This window comes from Strongylocentrotus purpuratus, unplaced genomic scaffold (assembly GCF_000002235.5).
Source record: "Strongylocentrotus purpuratus isolate Spur 01 unplaced genomic scaffold, Spur_5.0 spur5_contig_804, whole genome shotgun sequence".
Taxonomy (NCBI): domain Eukaryota; kingdom Metazoa; phylum Echinodermata; class Echinoidea; order Camarodonta; family Strongylocentrotidae; genus Strongylocentrotus; species Strongylocentrotus purpuratus.
In genome coordinates, this window is record NW_022145507.1 from 171,891 (window position 1) to 198,055 (window position 26,165).

Sequence of the window (26,165 nt, forward strand, 5' to 3'; positions counted from 1 at the left end):
ATCACTATCACCATCATGCCACCTTTTTTTCTCGATGACAGCCCCTATAAGGCTCTTGCCTTTTGTAATTGAGCTGTCTCTTTATTCATGCATTGTTATTTCATGATCTCCTCTATAAATTGTGTCAATATACTTTAAAAAAAAAAAAAAAAATGGAATAAATGTCAAATTGAATTGAACCATCATCACAATTATCATAGCCGTTATCACCACCATCATAACTATCATCATCATTAGCATCATCATTATCAACTTTATTTTTACCAAGTCCATCATCATCATCAATTTCATACACCATCACCACCATCATCATAATCATCACAACCGCCACTACTATCACAATAATACAAGGAAAATCAGTATAAACATTATTTATGCAATCAGGCCATTTTTTTATTTATTATATCAATTGAGATATTTTGAAAACTCATATCTATTTAAACACAAACACAAGTCACTAAATGAATTCATATTCTAAATAGCCACGACTTTATGCGAAGATAAAATTGAAGAAAAACAAAACAGAATTGATGTAATTCAATATAAAAATTCTGCAATATATATATAAGTGAATGCAATATAAAACATGATATATTTGGCATTTCTGAAATGCTTTGGTGTTTGAAATACTTTAAGAGTGGAATAAAGTAGGTTTGATATACGATAGTCAGGATTTAAACCCCACAACATCGCTTATGAGCATATCTAAAGCGAAATAAAGTCAAAAATACTTCCAAACATTACTCCCTCCCAACAAAACGACCTAAACATAGCCATATTTTTCAGTTGGCATTAAAGTCTAAGCCGTCACCAATTAGTTTGAAGAAGAAAAAAATTGACAAATGATCAGTTCTGTCGTTAAAAAAAATGTTACAAAAACAGCATTTCTAGACTGAATTTCAGAGAGAAAGGCTAGTAAGTGTTTTTAGAGACTTTGGTGGTAAGCGCTTTATAAATACTGTTTTTTAATATTATTATTCACGGGGAGAGAATATTCTTAGAGTAATCCCAGAGTAGTAACATAACATTATTAACAAATTGTTAACCTCCTCCATGTATCGGCATTCCACTATGTCTTACATCAACATGAAACTATGCAATTAAGAATCTACCATTAAGCGTACACACTATTTACAGACATTTATAGCACAATTAATATATCATGGTTAGAAAGACTTTCTTCAATGAACATTGTATAATGGCCACAAGATTTTTCCCTTTTGAAAAATCTAATTACAGGCCATTTGAATTCATGTTTTGCATAGAAATATATTCTCCTCGCATGTACATCCCAATATTTCAATTCTCATAACTTACCATTGGGATTACACAATGGATCTTTCTAGCAAAGGCATGAATGCAATAAGCTTAGATTAGATTTAAATGAGCTTGTGAGCAGTGTTGTGTTTATTGAAGGATAGGAATTTCATCTTGCTTCGATGTCAACGAACCATGCCGAGGCGCGGAATGATGCAACAAAGCAACCCAGATAGAGAGATGACGATGAGCATAATCGCCATGCAGCAGGCATTGTAACTGAAATAGACCGAAAGGAATTTATAAGTTATTTCAACTTTGAATGAAAACTTGGTTGACAACTTAACATCATGAGACTAGCCACCAGTCATTTCAATGGCATGGGTTAGAATCTCACAGCTGCCACCGTGTAATTGTGTGTTGTTTGGCTTTATTACTAAAACACATGAACTTCGTATTGACAGTGCAGCATGGTTGTATTTGATCATGTAAGGTCAATATATAACATGTATGAGATCACATATCACAGATATTACAGTGGCTTTCACCTTTTAATACTTTGGTCCTATCAACCAATAAGAGACCAAAAAGAGACTAAACAAGGAATTACATTAACTCCAATGGCCAAGAATTGGTTGGTTTGATCGAGGTATTACAGAGGCATATGTGAATGACTGACTCTGATCGATGTCTCATCAAATTACATTCCTACTGAACCACAGCTCAAACCCACAATCTTTACATCTTAAGTTAAAGGTTTAAGCACTGTACTACAACAACCTCTCAAAGGTCTCATTACTGTGTATTCCTCTGGTAGTCTTTTGTCAGGGTTCCCAGAACTTTATAAAAATAAAACTTTCCAATTTAAAAAAAAAAGATAAATGGTTTCAAAATTCCAAAATCCAATGATACAATCTTTGGACACGAGACGAAAAAATAAGAGACCGCTTTTTGTTAAAGGCTAATGAAATTTGCTGATGAATCCCAGATTTTAGCAACTTTTTTTCTTCATATTCCCTTATTTGCAGGACAGCTGGTATTCCGTTCATAGAACGGTTTCCCTATAATCTTGATGACTATCTTCGTAGAACAGCTAGTATGGTGGCTTACCCATCTCACAGAGCACACCAGCGTATCCAATAGGGCATTAACAGGTGGCTGAGGATGTGGCGTCGTCTAGGAGACACATACCGCCATTCTGGCAGGGGCAGATGTCTGTATAAAGAAAAATAGACAACATCAGTGTAAAACATTCAAATAAAAGATAACAAAATATAAATATTTTGCTTATGAAAAATAGGTGTATGAGAGCCAAATCAAGTAAAAGAGTTCCAAAGCTGATATAATTTATTTAATGGCATGCAAACTTATTGAATGATAATTTTTGCTGATGCCACACCAGGTTGTCAAGACCTTCAATGAAAGAGCAACTAAATGTACCAAGTTGTTCTCAATGAAAAGTAACATAACTGTTATAAGATACTGAAATCAACGCATTTGATTGGCCGAGATCAAATTTGTCATAGAATTTTAGCATTAATTATTGATAAGAGGTTTTATAAAACAAAGCCCAAGTCTGATGGACGGACGCCAAAGTTAGAAAGAGGACAGATTCAGAAGAACAGAATGTTCTTACCGCTAAGGTCGAGCATCTCAGCTTCTCTCCTCCTCCTGCTGTTGTTGATACACAGGTATCAGGACGGGATGTAAAAGCACTGTTCGCTGGGAGCACATGGGTTGCTGGAACAAGGGTTGGCACCAACTCAGTTGTGAACTGAAAATACACACATACACAAGACAATGATTATAACAATAATGATAATAATACAGTGAAACCTGTATATAAAGACCGCTCAAGGGAGACATTAAATGTCTTTAAAGGCTGTTGGTCTTTATGAACAGGTTTCAATGAGAAACAATATTCAAGGGAAACAAAATATGTGGCCTTTCTATACAGGTGGTCGCCAAACAGGTTTGACTGTAATAATGTCTGTCTCTCACATAGCGCGTGACCATTAACTGACCAAAGCGCAATACAGTATTATTATTACCCAGGTCACTGGATTCAATTATTATATTCCACATTACAGTGCACATTCTCTGCTCCCTGGGGTGCATTCCAGCTAGTCACTTTCTAATAGATGCCCACACATGCTTATCTAACCAGGTATTTATTAAACACCCGTATGGGGAGGAAAGTAGATAAAGTGCTATTGTTAAATAACATAAACAGATGTGTTTTTTGCAAATTGATAGCAACTCGATACCAATTTCAATTTCAGTTTATTCTTATGCAATTGATTGGAGTTGTGATTTATCGATCAAAACGGTTTGGTCTGAAGGGCAGTTTGACAAGAGTGGGGCTGTGTTGTCTAAGGAAAATCAACAAGTTTATTAGAATAATATTAAGAGCTTATTTTCAACACTTTAGTTAAGATCTTCGCTCGTTTGTCACACATGCTATTTTGCACAAAACGATAGGTCCAAAATGAAAATCAAAGACAATTTATTTCAATTATATTCTAGTGTTAGGTTTTTTGGGTCCAGAGTTGAAGTTTACAATCATGATAAGGTAGCTTAGCGAATTGTAGGGGTAGAAAAGACGCAACTGGAACGAAAAATGACTTCAGTTCCTTGCTCACTCTGTTTTATTGGTTCGTTTGTTACCCTTTATTGTCTTCATAGTCATACTACTTTATTATGTAAAATACCTTGAAAGTTTTGTTTTGCTGATCTTGTATATTCCAGTGATAGCAAAGATTTTTTTTCTTCAGGCAATTGATACACTTTAACACGTGTATGTATCTGAGTTTTCTAAAACATCAACATGTTTGCTTCTATCTTTACTCCCTTGTGAGCTAACAACCATCCTCCATTGAAAAGATTACCGATGTTACTTGGCCAGTTGAGGAAGGATGGTCGGGTGCCATCCGTTCGAGCAGCTTTCAAAGTTGCCTCTTGGGTCTGTGGCGGTGTACACCATGTTAGTGTATTCCACGACAAAGAAAGATCCAGAGCTCTGTGGGGCCGCAACGCTGGCTACACCAATGGGCTCAGTCCAGCTGACGGTAGTTGAGCTGCTACCGAAGGGGACGGTCCCGTCGATGTTGCTTGGCCAGTTGAGGAAGGATGGTCGGGTGCCATCCGTTCCTGGATAAATCGTTCCTTGATAAATCATAATGAAGCAAGAATATCTCCTTAAATGGCATATCGCCTTTACACTTTTCCCCTGATCTGTACTGAGCATATAGCTCTTAATTAGGACATTCAAAGAGAAGACTGATAAGAAAAATTCCTATGGTACCATTTTAGTCAGTACCCTCTATATTTGTCCCTTTGCAGCTCCTACCAATAACACTGCATGGCTCTGTCTTTCTAATGATCTATACCTATGCTAACTTACATATTTTTGGCATACAGAGATGAGTTGCAATACATTTTACAGGCAGATTAATAGCCTCTTGCTGAACATGTTATGGAGTAGAGTTTACTACTACGAGTGCTCCTAAATTCATATAAGCAGGGCCCAGATTTTATTATTGCAGTCTGTGCATTTAATAGAAGCCTACGTACCAAGATTGACAACGATATTAAAGGAACATTATCCAACGTTGCTGAGGAAATCGGTCGCGGTGTAAGTGACGGTGGGGAAAGAGGAGCCGGAGTTGAAGTTGCTGGTGACCACACCTGAGCTATCAGTAAAGATGGGTTTCGGTCCAGGTGATAGTCTAGGACGCAGGGCAGTTGGAGGTGACTGGGGCTGTGTTGTCTAAGGAAAATAAACAAGTTTATTAGAATGATATTTAGAGCTTATTTTCAACACTTTAGTTACGATCTTCGCTCGTTTGTCACACATGCTATTTTGCACTTAACGATAGGTACAAAATTAAAATCAAAGCAATTCTGATTTCAGTCAGGTTCTAGTGTTAGGTTTCATTGGTCCAGAGTTGAAGTTTAGAATTAGGATAAGGTAGCTTAGCGAATTGTAGGGGTAGAAAAGACGCAACTGGAACGCAAAATGACTTCAGTTTCTTGCTCACTCTGTTCTATTGGTTTGTTTGTTACCCTTTATTGTCTTCATAGTCATACTCCATTATTTTGTTAAATACCTAGACATTTTTGTTCGGCTGATCTTATATATTCAAATGATACACAAGATTTTTTTTTCTTCAGGCGATTGGTACACTTGAACACATGTATGTATTTGAGTTTTTTAAAACATCAACATTTTTGCTTCTATCTTTACTCCCTTTCAACCACAATCTCTTTTAAACACAAGTTCCCACCTACCTGTGACGGTGACAGAGAAAGAGCAGCTTTCGAAGTTGCCGCTTGGGTCTGTGGCGGTGTACACCATGTTAGTGTATTCCACGGCAAAGAAAGATCCAGAGCTCTGTGGGGCCGCAACGCTGGCAAAACCAATGGGCTCGGTCCAGCTGACGGTAGTTGGGCTGCTACCGAAGGGGACGGTCACATCGATGTTGCTTGGCCAGTTGAGGAAGGATGGTCGGGTGCCATCCGTTCCTGGATAAATTGTTCCTTGATAAATAATAATGAAGCAAGAATATCTCTTTAAATGGCATATCGCCTTTACACTTTTCCCCTGATCTGTACTGAGCATAGGTCTTAATTAGGACATTCAAAGAGAAGACTGATAAGCAAAATTCCTATGGTACCATTTTAGTCAGTACCCTCGATATTTGTCCATTTGCAACTCCTACCAATAACACTGCATGGCTCTGTCTATCTAATGATCTATACCTATGCTAACTTACATATTTTTGGCATGTTAGTGTTTTCCACAACAAAGAAAGATCCAGAGCTCTGTGGGGCCGCAACGCTGGCTACACCAATGGGCTCGGTCCAGCTGACGGTAGTTGGGCTGCTACCGAAGGGGACGGTCCCGTTGATGTTGCTTGGCCAGTTGAGGAAGGATGGTCGGGTGCCATCCGTTGCTGGATAAATCGTTCCTTGATAAATCATAATGAAGCAAGAATATCTCTTTAAATGACATATCGCCTTTACACTTTTCCCCTGATCTGTACTGAGCATAGGTCTTAATTAGGACATTCAAAGAGAAGACTGATAAGAAAAATTCCTATGGTACCATTTTAGTCAGTACCCTCGATATTTGTCCATTTGCAACTCCTACCAATAACACTGCATGTCTCTGTCTATCTAATGATCTATACCTATGCTAACTTACATATTTTTGGCATGTTAGTGTTTTCCACAACAAAGAAAGATCCAGAGCTCTGTGGGGCCGCAACGCTGGCTACACCAATGGGCTCGGTCCAGCTGACGGTAGTTGGGCTGCTACCGAAGGGGACGGTCCTGTTGATGTTGCTTGGCCAGTTGAGGAAGGATGGTCGGGTGCCATCCGTTCCTGGATAAATCGTTCCTTGATAAATCATAATGAAGCAAGAATATCTCTTTAAATGACATATCGCCTTTACACTTTTCCCCTGATCTGTACTGAGCATAGGTCTTAATTAGGACATTCAAAGAGAAGACTGATAAGAAAAACTCCTATGGTACCATTTTAGTCAGTACCCTCGATATTTGTCCATTTGCAACTCCTACCAATAACACTGCATGTCTCTGTCTATCTAATGATCTATACCTATGCTAACTTACATATTTTTGGCATGTTAGTGTTTTCCACAACAAAGAAAGATCCAGAGCTCTGTGGGGCCGCAACGCTGGCTACACCAATGGGCTCGGTCCAGCTGACGGTAGTTGGGCTGCTACCAAAGGGGACGGTCCTGTTGATGTTGCTTGGCCAGTTGAGGAAGGATGGTCGGGTGCCATCCGTTCCTGGATAAATCGTTCCTTGATAAATAATAATGAAGCAAGAATATCTCTTTAAATGGCATATCGCCTTTACACTTTTCCCCTGATCTGTACTGAGCATAGGTCTTAATTAGGACATTCAAAGAGAAGACTGATAAAAAAAATTCCTATGGTACCATTTTAGTCAGTACCCTCGATATTTGTCCATTTGCAACTCCTACCAATAACACTGCATGGCTTTGTCTATCTAATGATCTATACCTATGCTTACTTACATATTTTTGGCATGTTAGTGTATTCCATGACAAAGAAAGATCCAGAGCTCTGTGGGGCCGCAACGCTGGCTACACCAATGGGCTCGGTCCAGCTGACGGTAGTTGGGCTGCTACTGAAGGGGACGGTCCCGTCGATGTTGCTTGGCCAGTTGAGGAAGGATGGTCGGGTGCCATCCGTTCCTGGATAAATCGTTCCTTGATAAATTATAATGAAGCAAGAATATCTCTTTAAATGGCATATCGCCTTTACACTTTTCCCCTGATCTGTACTGAGCATAGGTCTTAATTAGGACATTAAAAAAGAGAAGACGGATAAGAAAAATTCCTATGGTACCATTTTAGTCAGTACCCTCTATATTTGTCCCTTTGCAACTCCTACCAAAAACACTGCATGGCTCTGTCTTTCTAATGATCTATACCTATGCTAACTTACATATTTTTGGCATACAGAGATGAGTTGCAATATATTTTACAGGCAGATTAATAGCCTCTTGCTGAACATGTTATGGAGTAGAGTTTACTACTACGAGTGCTCCTAAATTCATATAAGCAGGGCCCAGATTTTATTATTGCAGTCTGTGCATTTAATAGAAGCCTACGTACCAAGATTGACAACGATATTAAAGGAACATTATCCAACGTTGCTGAGGAAATCGGTCGCGGTGTAAGTGATGGTGGGGAAAGAGAAGCCGGAGTTGAAGTTGCTGGTGACCACACCTGAGCTATCAGTAAAGATGGGTTTCGGTCCAGGTGATAGTCTAGGACGCAGGGCAGTTGGAGGTGACTGGGGCTGTGTTGTCTAAGGAAAATTAACAAGTTTATTAGAATGATATTTAGAGCTTATTTTCAACCCTTTAGTTACGATCTTCGCTCGTTTGTCACACATGCTATTTTGCACTTAACGATAGGTACAAAATGAAAATCAAAGACGATTCTGATTTCAGTTAGGTTCTAGTGTTAGGTTTCATTGGTCCAGAGTTGAAGTTTAGAATTAGGATAAGGTAGCTTAGCGAATTGTAGGGGTAGAAAAGACGCAACTGGAACGCAAAATGACTTCAGTTTCTTGCTCACTCTGTTCTATTGGTTTGTTTGTTACCCTTTATTGTCTTCATAGTCATACTCCATTTTTTTGTTAAATACCTAGACATTTTTGTTCGGCTGATCTTATATATTCAAATGATACACAAGATTTTTTTTTCTTCAGGCGATTGGTACACTTGAACACATGTATGTATTTGAGTTTTCTAAAACATCAACATTTTTGCTTCTATCTTTACTCCCTTTCAACCACAATCTCTTTTAAACACAAGTTCCCACCTACCTGTGACGGTGACAGAGAAAGAGCAGCTTTCGAAGTTGCCGCTTGGGTCTGTGGCGGTGTACACCATGTTAGTGTATTCCACGGCAAAGAAAGATCCAGAGCTCTGTGGGGCCGCAACGCTGGCAAAACCAATGGGCTCGGTCCAGCTGACGGTAGTTGGGCTGCTACCGAAGGGGACGGTCCCGTTGATGTTGCTTGGCCAGTTGAGGAAGGATGGTCGGGTGCCATCCGTTCCTGGATAAATTGTTCCTTGATAAATCATAATGAAGCAAGAATATCTCTTTAAATGGCATATCGCCTTTACACTTTTCCCCTGATCTGTACTGAGCATAGGTCTTAATTAGGACATTCAAAGAGAAGACTGATAAGAAAAATTCCTATGGTACCATTTTAGTCAGTACCCTCTATATTTGTCCCTTTGCAACTCCTACCAATAACACTGCATGGCTCTGTCTTTCTAATGATCTATACCTATGCTAACTTACATATTTTTGGCATACAGAGATGAGTTGCAATATATTTTACAGGCAGATTAATAGCCTCTTGCTGAACATGTTATGGAGTATAGTTTACTACTACGAGTGCTCCTAAATTCATATAAGCAGGGCCCAGATTTTATTATTGCAGTCTGTGCATTTAATAGAAGCCTACGTACCAAGATTGACAACGATATTAAAGGAACATTATCCAACGTTGCTGAGAAAATCGGTCGCGGCGTAAGTGACGGTGGGGAAAGAGGAGCCTGAGTTGAAGTTGCTGGTGACCACACCTGAGCTATCAGTAAAGATGGGTTTCAGTCCAGGTGATAGTCTAGGACGCAGGGCAGTTGGAGGTGACCGGGGCTGTGTTGTCTAAGGAAAATAAACAAGTTTATTAAAATGATATTTAGAGCTTATTTTCAACACTTTAGTTACGATCTTCGCTCGTTTGTCACACATGCTATTTTGCACTTAACAATAGGTACAATATGAAAATCAAAGACGATTCTGATTTCACTTAGGTTCTAGTGTTAGGTTTCATTGGTCCAGAGTTGAAGTTTAGAATTAGGATAAGGTAGCTTAGCGAATTGTAGGGGTAGAAAAGACGCAACTGGAACGCAAATGACTTCAGTTTCTTGCTCACTCTGTTCCATTTGTTTGTTTGTTACCCTTTATTGTCTTCATAGTCATACTCCATTATTTTGTTAAAGACCTACAAATTTTTGTTCGGCTGATCTTATATATTCCAATGATACACAAGATTTTTTCATCTTCAGGCGATTGGTACACTTGAACACATGTATGTATTTGAGTTTTCTAAAACATCAACATTTTTGCTTCTATCTTTACTCCCTTTCAACCACAATCTCTTTTAAACACAAGTTCCCACCTACCTGTGACGGTGACAGAGAAAGAGCAGCTTTCGAAGTTGCCGCTTGGGTCTGTGTCGGTGTACACCATGTTAGTGTATTCCATGGCAAAGAAAGATCCAGAGCTCTGTGGGGCCGCAATGCTGGCTACACGAATGGGCTCGGTCCAGCTGACGGTAGTTGGGCTGCTACCGAAGGGGACAGTCCCGTCGATGTTGCTTGGCCAGTTGAGGAAGGATGGTCGGGTGCCATCCGTTCCTGGATAAATCGTACTATGATGAATCATAATGAAGCAAAAATATCTCTTTAAATGGCATATCACCTTTATACACTTTTCTCCCGATCTGTACTGAGCATAGGTCTAAATCATGACATTCAAAGAGAAGACAGATAACAAAAATTCCTATGGTACCCAAAAAATAAAATAGTTCTAGTCAGCACCCTCGTTTTTTGTCCCCTTGCAACTTATTATGCAGCTGTGTTATTGATAGAATTCTATCAATAACACAGCTTGGCTCTGTCTTTCTAACAATCCATACCTAGTTGTGTAGGTGACCTCAGTAGATCCAACAGCGATGGAACCGCCTTGTAGTTGATTGACCGTCAGGGAAACGGAGTCAGAGTTGTTTGATGCTTCAGGAGCCAGCCATAAAACCACCGGGGTCGAGGTACCAGGGCTGGCATTGGCGACGATGTCGGTTAAACAGCTGGTCAGGATGGGGTTCTCTCTGTCGATGACCACTGTGACAAAGAAATAGGATGAAAATGATGTCAGAGATAGGGAATATTTACATGCAGCCTCCATTTTCAAAAAATATAAGTTGCCTCCTCTATCCAGAGATACAGTGTACATTCATCTCCTCAGATTTGGTACAAATTTGAATCATTTCACTACTTACATTTTTACAATTCTAATCTGCTCACGAAACACAGACAAATGCCAAATATAGCAACATGTTTATATGCAGGAAAAATTTGAACCAAACAATTGCTGTAATAGAGTAAAGTGTTAACGTCATGTTCACTTGTCCGGGTTACTGGTTTTAAACAGAGCCCGTCAATGAGGTTCAAGGCACAATCATTCACACAACAAGCTAGAGCAGGGCAAAGTCAGTGTTTGGCACCGGTGTGATTACCACATCATGGTTTAGCACAAATTGTTTGGAACCAGCAACCTTGACAACTTGGCTAGTATGACGTCACACCTTGGTACTCTATACATAAATGGGTCAGTTAAAGCAAGATTTCACAATAATGTCCTACACTCCCAAAACAAATCAAAAACAAACAAAAATTATTAAAAGAAAATCACTGACCTCCACTTGAAGTGACAGCGACTTTAAAGCTGCATGTCGAGTAGAAACTAGCGTTATCGATAAGGTAATAGATGACCAGATAAGTGCTTACATCAAAGGAATCACCAGGCGAGAAGTTACTGACTGCTGTGATGGGTTCTGAGGCGTCCGTAGCTGTAGGGACGTCCCAGGAGGCCGTGGCACTGCTGGCACAGGACGCAGCCTGGACGAAGACGTTACAGGGACAAAACGTGATCTCTGGGGCGGTAGTGTCGCTGCCATTTGTGGTGGAGGTCGAATTCAGTTTAACTTTTATTTATTAATGTAATGAAGATTAGGTCTGAGAAAGCTTCAATCAGAGAAAGTAAAAATGCTCCAAAGATGATTACAGGTAGTCCGTGGTCAAATTTTCTACATCAACCAAATCCCGAATTCAGCTCAGGACCAAACACTATATCTAATGCTCACTTATTTAAAAGAACTAACCTTGAACTCAATACCAACCCTAATCTTAATCTTCAACAAAATAAAGTCTGGAGTAGTTTAGATTAACAGCTAAGGATCACCTTGTGATACGATTGAAAAATCTAAAATGTCAAATGTGAAAGAGCTTTATTTTAATTGCTTCATGGTAACTATAATAAATAGGAATCACTTGTGTTTCAACCAATGGTAGACCTTTGCTGTATACATGGTCAATCAAAGTATCACCTTCAGTGGTTGATTGCTTTACATGTTGTGTATAGCCATGATTACACATCAAGTCTTGTATTTTAGATGACTGTTTTAATAAGTTATCATTGAAGTCGCCCATTACAATACATTTTGTACCCACTTTATGTAGCTCTTCTAATAAGTTATTCAAACACTCACAGAAGTCTTTTATTCTGTATGTCGGAGGGCGATAAACAACTGCAATGACAACAGAAACAGGACAGGTTACAAGAAAAGCAATAAACTCTAGATTATCAATCTTTATATCAAGTCTGCTTGAAAATTCATTCTTGCTATAAACTGCAACACCTCCATGTGACTGGTCCTTGAACTGTTGCCTTGAGTCACTTGTGATAGAATAAGAGTTATATCTTGATTGATGATACAATTTGAAATGAGCTAAGAATATTTCAAAAGCATCATCCTTATCCGATAGCCATGTTTCAGTCAAACAAATAATATCAGAATTCAGGAATGTTGGATTGCATTGTAAGTCTACATAATGTTGTTTTAATCCTTGAATATTGTGCAACATTATGCATAAACCATCATCATATGTTTCCTCTGCTATAGAAGTTTCCAAGAAATTGGTCATATCATTAAGGTGTTTTTTAATCTTTGGATCACAGTATATAACTTTTGGATGAAAATCTTCAATGGTAAGTCCAGATAAAGAAGTTACACGACTCAGGCCTACATAGCTATGTCCAGATGCAAATATTTTTTTCAGTGATACTACTACTTTATTTAAAGTCATGCCTTGTACTTTGTGAACCGTGCAAGCATAAGCCAGTTTGAGGGGAAATTGCTTTCTTGTGTAATTTTTACCCATTGATTCTTCATACATTTTGATCGATTGAATGCCAATTTTCTGGCTATCAAATTTTACACTGATGCAGTATGGCTTGGATTCGTTGTTTCGTTTTACTATTTCTGCAACTGTACCTATACATCCATTTGTCAAACCTATATTGGTATCAATATTTTTTAAAAGCATCACCCTGGCATTCAAAGCAATTGACAGATTGCGAGGCAAAGAACTTTGACTAGATTTACATGGTTCGGTACATATTTCGTCATTATCCTTGCTGTTATTTCTGTCTTCAGCTTTAACACATATAATATCTTCACATTTGCTGTGCAACATTCTGCTATTCCATTCATTTACTTGTTTATTAGTTGAATAGATGTGCATATCTTCTTCACATTCTTCACCGGTTTCACAAGAGGTAAGGATGGATAAATCTGCATCTGATAAATTGTCTTTCTTTTCCTTAACTCTCAATCTATTCAAGAGTAGAGCAAATGCCAAATCTTCCTTTTGTCGCATTATTTCAACCAGTTCTACCTTTTTGAAATTTTCAGACCACAGCAATTGTTCTACCGATTCCTTATACAAGGGTGTTCCTTTCACAGGTGGTAATTGATAAAAATCTCCAACTGCCAATACCGAAACGTTACCGAATGGACAATCAGTGCGTGATTGCTTAATTTGTCTTAATCGACCGTGTATGTAGTACAACAATTTGGAATCTACCATGGAAATTTCATCTATGATCAAAATTTGCAACTGTCCAAGCTTATTACGAAGGGTGTTAATTCTTTCTTCACCAAGTGGTCGATAAGGAAATTTGGCTGTGATAGGAACTGAGAGTGCACTGTGAATTGTAGATCCTTCTATATTGAATGCAGCTATGCCAGTTGGTGCAACTTTCAAGATTGAAATGTCATCAGGATTAACCATCATTTTACCAAGTATGCGTACAGCTTCGTGGTATATACATTTTATTAAATAAGATTTTCCTGTTCCTGCACCACCACTAATAAGTACATGAAAAGGTTGACTTTCTGTACCATTCACTTTCTCTAAGCACCATTGTCTAATTTTGTAAAAGATTTCTTTTTGCTCATTGTTTAAACATCGAATCAAACTATTCGATTCATGTTTTGAAATTCCATGGCTTCGAAATTCCACACTAGAAGTTTCATTCTTTTTTTCATGTTTAAAATCTGGAATGTCCAATTCACATTCTGGTTCATCCATTTCAACTTTGTTCTTAGGATTTTCTAGTCTTTCTTTTTCACTTTCAGGACATAAAAGAGCCCACGCATCTTCTGGAGAACCAAATTTGTCCATGAAAAGTTCAGCTTGTTCAATGGCTCTTGAATTTCTTTCGTACTCTTTACAATGTTTGTCTACTATTGATTTTACACTTTCCAAATTGCCTCCCTGTAGTTTGACATTACCTGTTTTATAAAATTCCTGATATGTCTCAAACTGTGGTGGTTTTAACTGCTCATCATTACTAAATGGCAGGAAAAGTTGTAATATACTGAGGTAATATTTTTCTGGAGAAAGTATTTTAGAAAATCGTGGATATCTTACGACAGCAACACTAGACCTTGTTCGTTTCTGAATGTATCCCGAATTATTTTTCAATTCAAATAAATATGGTGATGTTTTAGTGCCTTTCACTTGCGATGCAGTTAGTATTCTGTAGCATGCGCAGAATTTTGCAAGACACATAGTGTCAAATTCACTTCCATTAGGTCTAGCTTTATATCGATCAAGTTTATTTGCCATCCATGGACTCCTATCATCATCATCATCGTCAGGTCTCCTTTGAATAACATGTAAAGGTAAACTCATTCTAACAGGATTTGGACCAACCGGAATAAATTCGACTTTTCGTGAACACTCTTTTAATCGAAGGGAACATACACGATACACACTCTCCTGTGCAGATACTTCTCGATTTTGCATGTAGACATTTCCGAGCTGTCTGATACTTTTTCTTGCATCATGATTTCCCTCATTTATTTCAGATTGAGCATGGCTTAAGAGCATTCCCATTTCTCTCTCTGATTTTGAAATGTATGATACAATATATCTAACACATGCATAAACATCCATAACAAATTGTAAGTCCATATTTGCATTCCATGCTCTCAGTAGAAAAGGATTGTACTGATTTATCCATACATCTTTGGGGTCTCTTTTCTTGATCAAAATTTCTTGTTTAGCTAATAACCTAGTTGCAGTTTCAAATTCAGTCTGTGTTGTGTTACAATCTCTAAAAAGGTCTGAGACATTAGTGTAATTATTTTCCTGATTTACAGCGTTTTTGATAGATTCTAATAATTGTTTTGCACTATCAATTTCATCGGGATTACCCTCTTTGGGATAAAGTACACATGTTCTATCAGATGGTGGTCTTGGAAAATTGAACCGACATGTTTTTCCCTTCTTTTTACAAGATTTTGAATGCTTTTTGCTATGCTGCTGCACATGAGTGATTATTTCATGGAGTTCTGGATCTTCTTGTTCGGATGGTATCTTGCAAGAAATGTATTTATCAATGAAGGAAACTACTTCCTCATCTGAACTATATCCATGCTCTGGTGCATCCTTTACCCAGAATAAACAATGTGTGTGTGGAGATCCTCGCTGTTGGAATTCAACACGATAAAAATAATCTATTACATGACCAATGGGATGTGCTTCAGACAAAATAACATTTTTCAAAAAAGTGTGAAATCTTTTGTCAAACATCCTTGCAACAGTCACTGGATTCGACTTTAAAAGTTCACATTTATCTGTCCAATCTAGGTCATTGATTTTTCGTTTATCACCTCTTTCCATTAATAAAGTATTTAATACTTCAGGCCATCTCATGTCTGCTGCAGAGAAACTTGCAAACCATGTAGGTATACCAAGCTGTCTCACCATGGCTAATAAATCTTTTTGTGTGGCAGACCAATATGGAGGAGAACCTCTTATCTGTTTCAGAAAGCGAAACCCTCTATCTGATTTTAATATGTCCTGAACTTTGTCAATTTGTTTTAAATCTTTGATAGTGATTGGTGCATCAGTATCACTTTTACTTGATGTTTTTCTCAATGCAATTGAAACACCGGACAAAACTTGTTGAATTTCATAAATGCACTGAGCATAAAAAATAAAATCTGTACTTTTAGCAAAGCGATTATCTACGTGCATTAGCCTATTTTGAAGATATCTTCCAAGGGTCACCCGTACACTTCTGAAATCATGATAAGTTGGTTGACCTTTTGGAAATAATACAGGAAAAGATTTAGGTTCATTGCTTTCATCTCTAAGAAGTGCTATGGGATTGTTGCCTTCACATGGAGCACAACAGAAAATATCATCAAAATGTTGATCAAGGATTTCTTGTCCAATATCAACTGGTTGCAAGCAGGTATCAAGTTGAATTCCATTTAACCTTGCTTCTTGGTCATCATTTTCCTGTTCTTCAAAGTTTTGAATTGAATCGTCATTGTCGTTTGTTTCTGCACTACACATTTCTCCTGACAACGAATTATTCCAGTTTTCATTGATACTTATATCAGAATACCACTTATTGTTTTTTTTCAAATAGTGCAACCCATTTAGCACCTTATTTTTATTAACAAATTTATACTCATGATGGCCCTTATAAGATATTTTCCTTTTCAATTTCACACGGATCAATTGATCTTCTCTTTCTGGTGGAGGTAGCATATTTACAGTTTTCATTGTATTCGAAGGCACACAAACAACTGGTCCATGAACTGCATTTTGACCTCCCTTAGGTAAACGGATTAATTTGAAAAAACTTATGTTACGTGCAATTAAATGTTGTTCTAAATTATTCAAGTCCTTCAATTCTTCTGGAATCTCATGCAATTGCAAACTGTTAACACTAGCCTCAGCTGGTAATTTATTCACCAACAATTTTCTGTGGCATGTAAAGCATATCCATAAATGTCCACGAGATGAGTGCGCCAATTGACAGTTTTCATTACAGTGTGAATTGCAAATATGTAAATAGGACTCATTCATACACGTTTTGTTTTGGTAATTTGGCTTAATGCATTTTAAGACTTGACTTTGAAAAAGCAATTTTAGACATACACAACAGACATATTCTGGTCCATGAGAAATAACATTTCTGAAATTTCCTAGTACATTTTCTAATTTTTTGAAACTCATTTTCTTAAGTCCAGCACGTTCTTTATTTTTTTCTGCGAGTCTCTGCCTATAATGCTGGTTAGAGTGATACTTTTTTCTTTTTTTCTTCTTGTGTTCATCTCTAAACAACATATTAGACTGATAGTTATGTTTTATTTTTTGTTTCATTTTTTTCTTGTGTTCATCTCTAAAGGATTTATTAGACTGATAGTTATGTTTTATTTTTTGTTTCATTTTTTTCTTATGTTCATCTCTAAAGGATTCATTAGACTCATATTTCAATTTTATTTTCTTCTTGTGTTCATCTCTAAACAACATATTAGACTCATACTTATGCTTTATTTTTTTCTTATGTTCATCTCTAAAGGATTCATTAGACTCATATTTCAATTTTATTTTCTTCTTGTGTTCATCTCTAAACAACATATTAGACTCATACTTATGCTTAATTTTTTTCTTATGTTCATCTCTAAAGGATTCATTAGACTCATATTTCAATTTTATTTTCTTCTTGTGTTCATCTCTAAACAATATATTAGACTCATACTTATGCTTTATTTTTTGCTTGTGTTCATCTCTAAAGGATTTATTAGACTCATAGTCATGTTTTATTTTTTGTTTCATTTTTTTCTTATGTTCATCTCTAAAGGATTCATTAGACTCATATTTCAATTTTATTTTCTTTTTGTGTTCATCTCTAAACAATATATTAGACTCATACTTCTGCTTTATTTTTTGCTTGTGTTCATCTCTGAAAGATTCGTCAGACTGATACTTCTCTTTAATCTTTTTCTTCTTTTCATCTCTGAAACTTTTGTTAGAGTGATACTTTTGTTTCATTTTTGTCTTTTTTACATCACTGAAATCTCCTTTGAATTTGCAACCATCCATATCATTTGCATAATTCTCATTGTTTTGTACATTTTCGTATGCATCTTGATCATTAATTTGTTTTCGTTTTGCTTTCATCCTTTCTTTAGCTAATTGTTGTCGTTTTTTTAAGGACTGCTTACATTTGCTTTTCTTGTTTTCTTTTTTAATTTGTTTTTTAGGAAATTCAATTGTAGACCCTTTTCCTGGAATATTTGTACCTTTAAAGTTAGCACTAGATTGTGTTTTCTTTATACCTTTCAATAGATCAAATGAAAGATTCTTTATTTCAGATTCAGATAAACGTACAAGTCTAATTGACACTTTTTTCAGTACAATTTTTTCATTCCGTATTTTTAAAGGGTCATTTACAATGAACACGTTTCCTTTATTTAAAACATCAGAAACACCTCTATTCATAGTATTACAATTGTCTGATGGATAACTTGTAATTTTAGAAGCTGATTTTTTATCCCTCTCACCGTTTTCCAGTTTTGGTTCTTTTGTTTTGCAATATCTATGCATTTTTGGAAAAGACATCTTTTTCGACTTAGCACACTTTACACTTTCATGAATTGTGTCACCTTTTCTCTTTCTTTTGGACATAAAAATGTCTTCACTTTTTCCGCTTAGACTAGGCATAAACGTTTCTTCAATTTCATCTTTCGTTGCACAAGATGCATATTGTTTGGATAGTTTACTTTTGTCTTTAAGCATTTCACTATTAATAGATCTCTTTTTATTACATGTAACTTCCTTTGTTTTTTTTCCTTCGTCAGTAACCAAATCAATACAATTAACAGATTCAACATAATCAAAATGTACCCCTTTAACATGTAATAGATAAATGCCCATATTTGAATCATGTACAATGCGTCCAGGGTTATTCCATGAATATAGTCTCCACTTTAAATAAATATCACTAAATATTAATATGTCTGTTTCAAGCAGATGGGCCATGACAGCAATTTCTACCTCTGTGGCCCATTCACCATTGATGTCTGGCTTATTTTTACTAACATAGTCTTTAACTGATACAAATTCATATCTTAAACAACCAGCAAATAAGTGCGAGTTTTCCAGCAAATGTTGGATACACTTTTGCCTCAGAAATTTATGATTGCCTTCCTTCCCTGTCAGAAAAAGAGAGATTGCCCGGTAAAAACAATTTCCATCGCCGGTAATATTTGAAATAATAGCAGGAGTACCAATATTAATGCACGTGTCGATATCTGATTTCGAACTGATACATGTATCTGTAATATTAAATCTAGCACACATTTTTTTCTTTTCACTTGAATGGACTGGAAAATATTTGTAGTTATTTGTAATGTATTCTGTATCAATTACCATGCAGTCATCATCATCAACATCATCTATATTGATAGAATCAGGCCTATCTGAGGGAGCACCACTAAACAAATCTTTGCAATAATTTGTATCATGCTCTGCATCAATTATTATGCAGTCATCCTCATCATCATCTATTTCAATACAATCAGACATATCTGTCGAAAAACTGCTTGCGAAATATCTGCAATCATTCCGATCATTTTCAGTATCAATAATATTGCAGTCATCTTCATTGATTTCAATAGAATCAGGCACATTTGTGGGAACACATCTACTACTTTTGTCAGTTCTATCTGTTGGCAAGAAAAATCCATCATTACCTTCAACTACATTTATACAGTCCTGTTCATCTTTTGCAACATGACCATTATCACCATGTTCTGTCACAGTAATCTCGCTTGAATTGATAAGATTCACAATTATACCTGTAAGTTCAAATTCAGTCTGGTTTCTATTGATACCCATAGATTCAGCTAATTTCAAAATATGATCGTACACACCTTCCCAGTTTGATGAACATAGAATGACACTGGTCCCACCATCTGTCATAAGTCCATGCCTATCTCTTGAATGTGAATCAAAAATAAAATATTGTTCTTGTGTGGATATGATTGCAAATGTTTGGCCACCAAATGTACAAAAGCATGCATCATGTCTATCTAATTCCTGATGGAGAGCATCTTTTAATGTTACTGCATTAAAATGACTTAAAAAAGATTCATCTCCACAAATTATACCCACAACACTCTGAGAACATTGCATCTTAAAATGGACATCAAAAGCTTCTAATTGATCAGGTAACTCAGATATCAATAAGAAATCTTCATTTATTGCAGAACTAAGCTGAATAAATCTATACAACTCATTACCATAATTCAATACCTTGTCAAGATCTTGTTTTTGCCATTGGGAAACATCTGTAATTTTACTGTATAAAATAGCAGCAAAACTGTTAGAAACACATTGCTTTCCAGAATAAAATCCAAATCTAGCATTTCCTTGATGAAAATTGCCCAGGGCAACACATTGCACAAGTGTATTTTGTTCCATATTTGACATGTTCTCATTTGGTATTTGCTTCTCTTCTAAATTTACATTAGAGGTGTTGACTGACTGTTTATGAAATTTACTATCATGTTTCATTTCAAACATTTTCATAGGAATAGACTTGTCCACATGTTGCTTACAATCTTTATCCACCTTTACTTCACCCGCGTTTTCAGTCTTTCCGTCACATACTTTTCCTTTATCATTTGGTTTTGCACCACCACATACTCGAAATGTGCTCTGTTCTTTGCCCTTATATTGTTTTAAAAAAACATGACTGCATGTCGCACTGCCAACAATAGAATGTTCCTGTATTATTTCATTTTGTACATGGCCTACTACATCAGCCCAAGATTGTTTTTGCTTCATGTTATTTTCTTTGTAGAGTTTCGTTTCATGGGACATCATAGATTTTGGTGATTGCACACACTTTGAGTATTCATTTAGCAATTTTTCTGCGTACATTTGAACATTATTTTCCAATACATTCTGACATTCTACATCTCTGTTTAGTTTGATGTCTACTTTGCGTTTTGATTTTTTACTTTTTCGTCTTTCGTAGAAAGATTTCATTGCTTTGCCAATGTACGTTACTCCAGGTTCTAAAACAACACCATTTATGATTCTCTTTTTCTGACCTGTTCCACTGTCACTTTTTGCTGTTGAATGTGATATTCTGTCTTGCATCTTTTCCAACATCTTTGCCTTTTTTGATTTCACTTTCATCCATTCATTACTGCCTACTTCTTCACTATGCACTTGATCACGTTGTTTGGGGGAATCTCTTTGAGTGACTAGATGATCATGTTCATGCGTGTCAAACTCACTTGATTTCATTACTTTTACACTTTGATTTCCTGGCTCTATAATGATTTTCTTGCATTTCTTAAAATACCTTTTCTTTGATCTGCATTTCTTTTGTTTGTCATTTTGCTTGGGTAAGAGGAGCACATCATCATTGAATACTTCATCCACTGTCTCGAGAGGCTGGTATCTATTGATATGAGAGGGGATACATACTTTATCAAATAGTCGATGTGCAATGTTGTTATTTCCACAATATGAACATATCCAGATTAATCTTTGCTCATTTACTAGATCTTGACACAAAAAGCCCATACATGTTACATGATAATGTTCATTGCAGCTCTCACAAGTAGCTTTGTTTTCACTTTCTTCGATTGTATTTTTACAGACACAACATTCTTCATTATGCGGATCGCATGTATATAGCATATCTACAATCTCTTTCATCACTTCCTTGAATTGATCAATTTCAAGTTCCATAATTAAGAAATATAAAATTCAGTAATATGAAATAGGTTAGAAAAGTTCAGACAGCTTAGTATAAAATAGATTTAGAGATCTTGTAGGAATAACTTTTGTGATTAAGAATAGATTTAGAAAGTTTGTAGAATAAGAGAAGATTTGTGAAATTTAGAAAATTCAGTAATATAAAGTATCACAAGTAAAAAGTAGGACTTCTTCTGTAGCAAACATTTAAGACTTCTGTGATTAGGTATAGAATGCTTCTGCATGAATATATAATAATGTTCTCATAATTGCTTTTGTAAATTTTTCATTTGTTTTTGCAAGTGTGAAGATGAAATGGGATGAAATGGATAAAAGACACAGCCAATACGGTCTACAAGAGACAGCTGTGGTACACTCTCTTCGGAGAGCAGGATCTTTCTGAGATAAAGAAAAGTGAATGATGAATATACGTCTGAAGACAGTTGGGAAGGGAATATGGGTGAAGATGAAATGGAATTGTTCAGTCCGCCAACAAGCTCAATGAGAATGAAAGGAATGTAAAAGTCTCCGCCTAGGAAACGAAAAGAAACATAAAATTAGAATATGACATGTAAATCTTGGAATGATCAGTTGTACAAAGTTTCATTTGAATTACAGACAAAATGTACATAATTTTAAATACTGTATCATACATTCCCGTCTACAATCATGTCACGTAAACATTTCATAATTTTCTAAGTCATTCTTATCAATTATCACTTTTTTAATCTCTTGAATGTTAGTTATCTTACATTTTTTCCCATTGCTTTATTAATAATATTCCATGTTTTCTTCAAGACTTTTCTTTAAATATTTCTTTATCTCAATCTTAATCTTATTATTTGATTTATTACAAATTTTCCTATATATATTTCTTTTCTATAATCATTAGGATTTTTAATATACAACTTATATAGTCACATATTTTCTTACTCAACTTTATAATTTCATTTGTAATCCAAGGTTTATTTTTACGCTTATATTTCATACACATTAATTTTACAGGGAAACACGAGTTATAGTTTTGTGAATTTAAAAACAAAGCTATCATAAATATTATTCACATCACTAGATAAATACCATTTACATGTACCTTGAATACAGCAAATGCAAAAATATTATAATATTATTTTTATTTAAATCATGTTTAAAAAAGTCAGTTTCACAGGTACATTTGTAAATAGCCATATCACAAATACAATATACTGGGAAGTGGTCAGAAATGTCAGTTAATAATATTCAAAAATAAATATGTCAAAAATCATATAAATATATCATCTAATAGTGATGAAGATCTGTTAGTAACACAGGTTGGGTAATTTATTAAAAGAATCATGGAATGTAGCATTAAAATAAACCTACTCTCCAGAAACTTTGCTTCTCCTAAAGTCCAAATCACTCAATTGATGCCACCAGTCTTCAAAAGAAAAATAACAAAGTAAAAAGTAAAACATGACCAAAATATTTATTTAAACAAGTCGAACGCAAAGCGTAGCATCCCCTCGCAGGGTACAAATGGCCTATATATACATGTACATCAAAACAAGTTACCTCCATTGGGCTATACTATTATATTAGTAGGCAAGTAAGTTGACCACATTTTTACAGATATAATTAGGTGTTTTTGCATATTTAATGAGCTATGACTTTTCTCCTTTGACCTACATACTCCAAGATCAAACTTAGGCTGTATTTTGATACCATGACCTTCATATCAAATTTTATTAAAATCCGCTAAACGTTACTAAAGTTATCAAACACAAACCAGATTCGTATATTTAATGAGCTATGACACTTGACCTACATATTCGAAAATTGAACTGAGGCTGTGTTTTGATACTATGTACCTTTATTTCGAATTTGATTAAAATCTGTTAAACATTATTAAAGTTATTCAAAAAAAAAACATATTCGCATATTTAACACTTTGGAGACGACGGGATTCTACAGAAGACGAGCAAGTTTTTAAGTCTGTGACGACGGGTTTCTACAGAAGCCGAGATGTATCCCTAATATTTTCCAGCTTATCATTAGCTATTATGTGCTAAAGTTGTTTGAAGTATTATTTAGATATATTCATTCATCTCATCTATTAAAAAAATAATAACGTTATGTGGAAAAAAAGTGATATCATTTCAACTTTACCCTAAGTTAGTGTTCGGATCGAAAAAAAAGCCCTTGAAATACCGGTACAGCTGGAGACGGACGCGTACGCGCGCGTCGTTCCATATGTTATTCATAAAGCCCATCGTCTCAAAAGTTTTGACTCCACATCTATCTTTTACGTCATTGTACTTACATAACTGATTTAGATGCATAGTTAAAAAGTAGAATATGCAACACAAAAAGAGTTATTAAAACATTGGCAGATTTATGACACACAAAAAAAAAGGAATTATGAGACAGCTATATTATTGCGTTTTTTTATTTATGATTCAAGTCTTTGGATTATTGGTTTTGTTGATGAAGACGATTACATGGCGATTTTCCATCAGTGATTGGATGACTTTCGCTGGGCAATATGAGAGGGCGTTGTTTTCCTCACATTTCCATAGATGTATTGTGGTTATTCATATAATAATATTATTAGGCCTATAGTAGGCCTATTCATAAAGACCTAGGACTATTCCTTTTAAATAAAACTTACTCTCAACTGTGTATAAGTACGCATTTATAAAAGGACTTGGTAATTCTTCTGCCCTGTAATTACCAGTGCTGGAACTCTGACTATACGCTTTTCATTTTATCAACTTGACCAATTTAGCGAATCATTAATGTATGGATCTCCTCTTTTATAAAACGCCTATCTCAGCTGCCTGGACCGGACCCCACCCTAAGAAGAACAAATAAATGTAAAGAAGTAACTACCATTGTTCAGTAGCTACCATTGTTGAAAAAAAAATGCAAGTTTTCTGGCAATAAAAAAAAGCGAGTGCAAGATGAAGAAAAAAATTTGTATTACCATTACTACTTTATTACAATATTGTAAGCATCATCATCATCATCATCATTTCATATATACATTGTACATGTACATACCATCTACAAAACTGATCATGAAACAAGGATTAACAAAGTTTTATTGACACGATAGGTTGAGCAAAAACACAAATGGAGACGAAAACAAATAAATTGAATTCTCACAAGGGATTTGACCAAAACAAGTCTAGATGTTCAATGGTTATCCTGATAAATGGGATTTGTGTGTCATTTTATTTTATAAAATATATTTAGGTAATAGTGGTAAGATGGTAATATGATAAGGCACACAATGGCTTTTTTTCTTCAGATGGCAGTTTTATTTGAATAATCATGATCCCCTCCCACATTGAAAAAAGTAAAAGGCAGATATAGATTTACAAATGTTTTGCCTTATTTGTTTTTATATGTGTTCTATTAACATGATATATTACCGTTATCGATTTCCTGTCATAGCCAAAAAGGGGGGTGGTGGCGCAACTAGCTTTTTATTGTTGATTGCTATCATTTGTGTCCTTGCCCCCGAATCACGGTCATTTGTTTTATACATATTGGTATTGTTTTAGTGTGCCTATGTTTCTCATCATTGTCCACCTCAACTGTTGTGTTTTTGTTTGCATGTTTTTCTTTATTGTTTCGTAACATATAATGAATTACTATATTTTAAATACCATTTATTTTCAAATAAATAAAGGACTACCAAGACTACGGTGATTAACTCCTTATTAGCCACACCCTTTCAACAAAAACAAAAACACACATGTTCATCTCAAAATTCATTTCCCAAATAGTCCTATATTTGATTTGTGTTGTATCTCTGATACACTATAACATATATGTGCTTTACCTGAGAGTTATTGTCCTATTGTCACTGGCTGGTATGTATATTACATTGGCATGTACATTACATTAGCATGTGCATTACATTGGTATGCATTGCAGCTGGCATGTCCATTATGTTGTTTTATATACATAACAATTTGCACATTTAAAAAAAAGGGCAATTACTGTAGATCATGGCATAATGTTGGTCAGAATATAGTTACAAAATCTGTCGAAAACCCATGTAAAGCGAAGGCTTAGGCCTATTAATTATGGCTCGGTTGATAATCGGCCGAGCTTTAGCAGACGACAATCATTGACATTGGGGGAATAAATGGAGGTATCGACAGATCTGAGCATGTGGCGGTGCTTACGCAATTTGTATGTTGACTGTATTGAAAAGGAAAGACGTGAAGCTTCAGCAAAATAATATTTTTCTCAAAAATAACAGATCTTATTTTTCGTATTGATAAACAAAACTTATATTTTTACATATAATAAAACTCACGAAAATGACTGAATGAGGCACAATGAGCAATGAAAGTAGAAAGCACCGCCAAATTTCCCATTACTGGCGATGTAACCGAAATCGCTCCGTCACAGGGGAAACAATCGATGTGCGAGGGCTCCTTCTCAAAGGGTTAATGAGCTATGACCTTTCACCTACATACTCCGAAATCAAATTTAGCCTGTATTTTGATACCATGTAATGTACCTTCATATCAGATTTCATTAAAATCCGTCAAGCATAAAACCAAGTTTAATAGATTCGATCACAAATTTAAATTTGGTGAGAGCTAATTTGCAAACTTTGATGTCACATTAA

The 26,165-nt window shown here is 35.7% G+C and overlaps 1 protein-coding gene across 19 annotated transcripts in view; it reads right to left on the reverse strand.

Moving 5' to 3' along the window:
* Window positions 1-371: 371 nt before the first annotated feature.
* LOC584759 (hyalin) overlaps window positions 372-26,165 on the reverse strand; it is a 31,561-nt gene continuing 5,767 nt past the window's right edge. For 2 of the 19 annotated variants that reach the window (XM_030976941.1, XM_030977055.1), the window contains exon 2: window positions 11,473-21,239. In XM_030976941.1, coding sequence (XP_030832801.1) covers window positions 11,885-21,239 — 9,355 coding nt within the window. In that variant the 3' untranslated portion in view covers window positions 11,473-11,884. Of the gene's footprint in view, window positions 1,537-2,367; window positions 2,473-2,893; window positions 3,032-4,145; window positions 4,423-4,660; window positions 4,671-4,830; window positions 5,027-5,547; window positions 5,797-6,032; window positions 6,228-6,463; window positions 6,659-6,894; window positions 7,090-7,325; window positions 7,521-7,758; window positions 7,769-7,928; window positions 8,125-8,646; window positions 8,896-9,301; window positions 9,498-10,018; window positions 10,267-10,533; window positions 10,736-11,310; window positions 23,024-26,165 lie in introns of those variants that run through there. The other 17 variants (XR_004062482.1, XR_004062487.1, XR_004062470.1 and 14 more) reach the window with 17 other exon arrangements.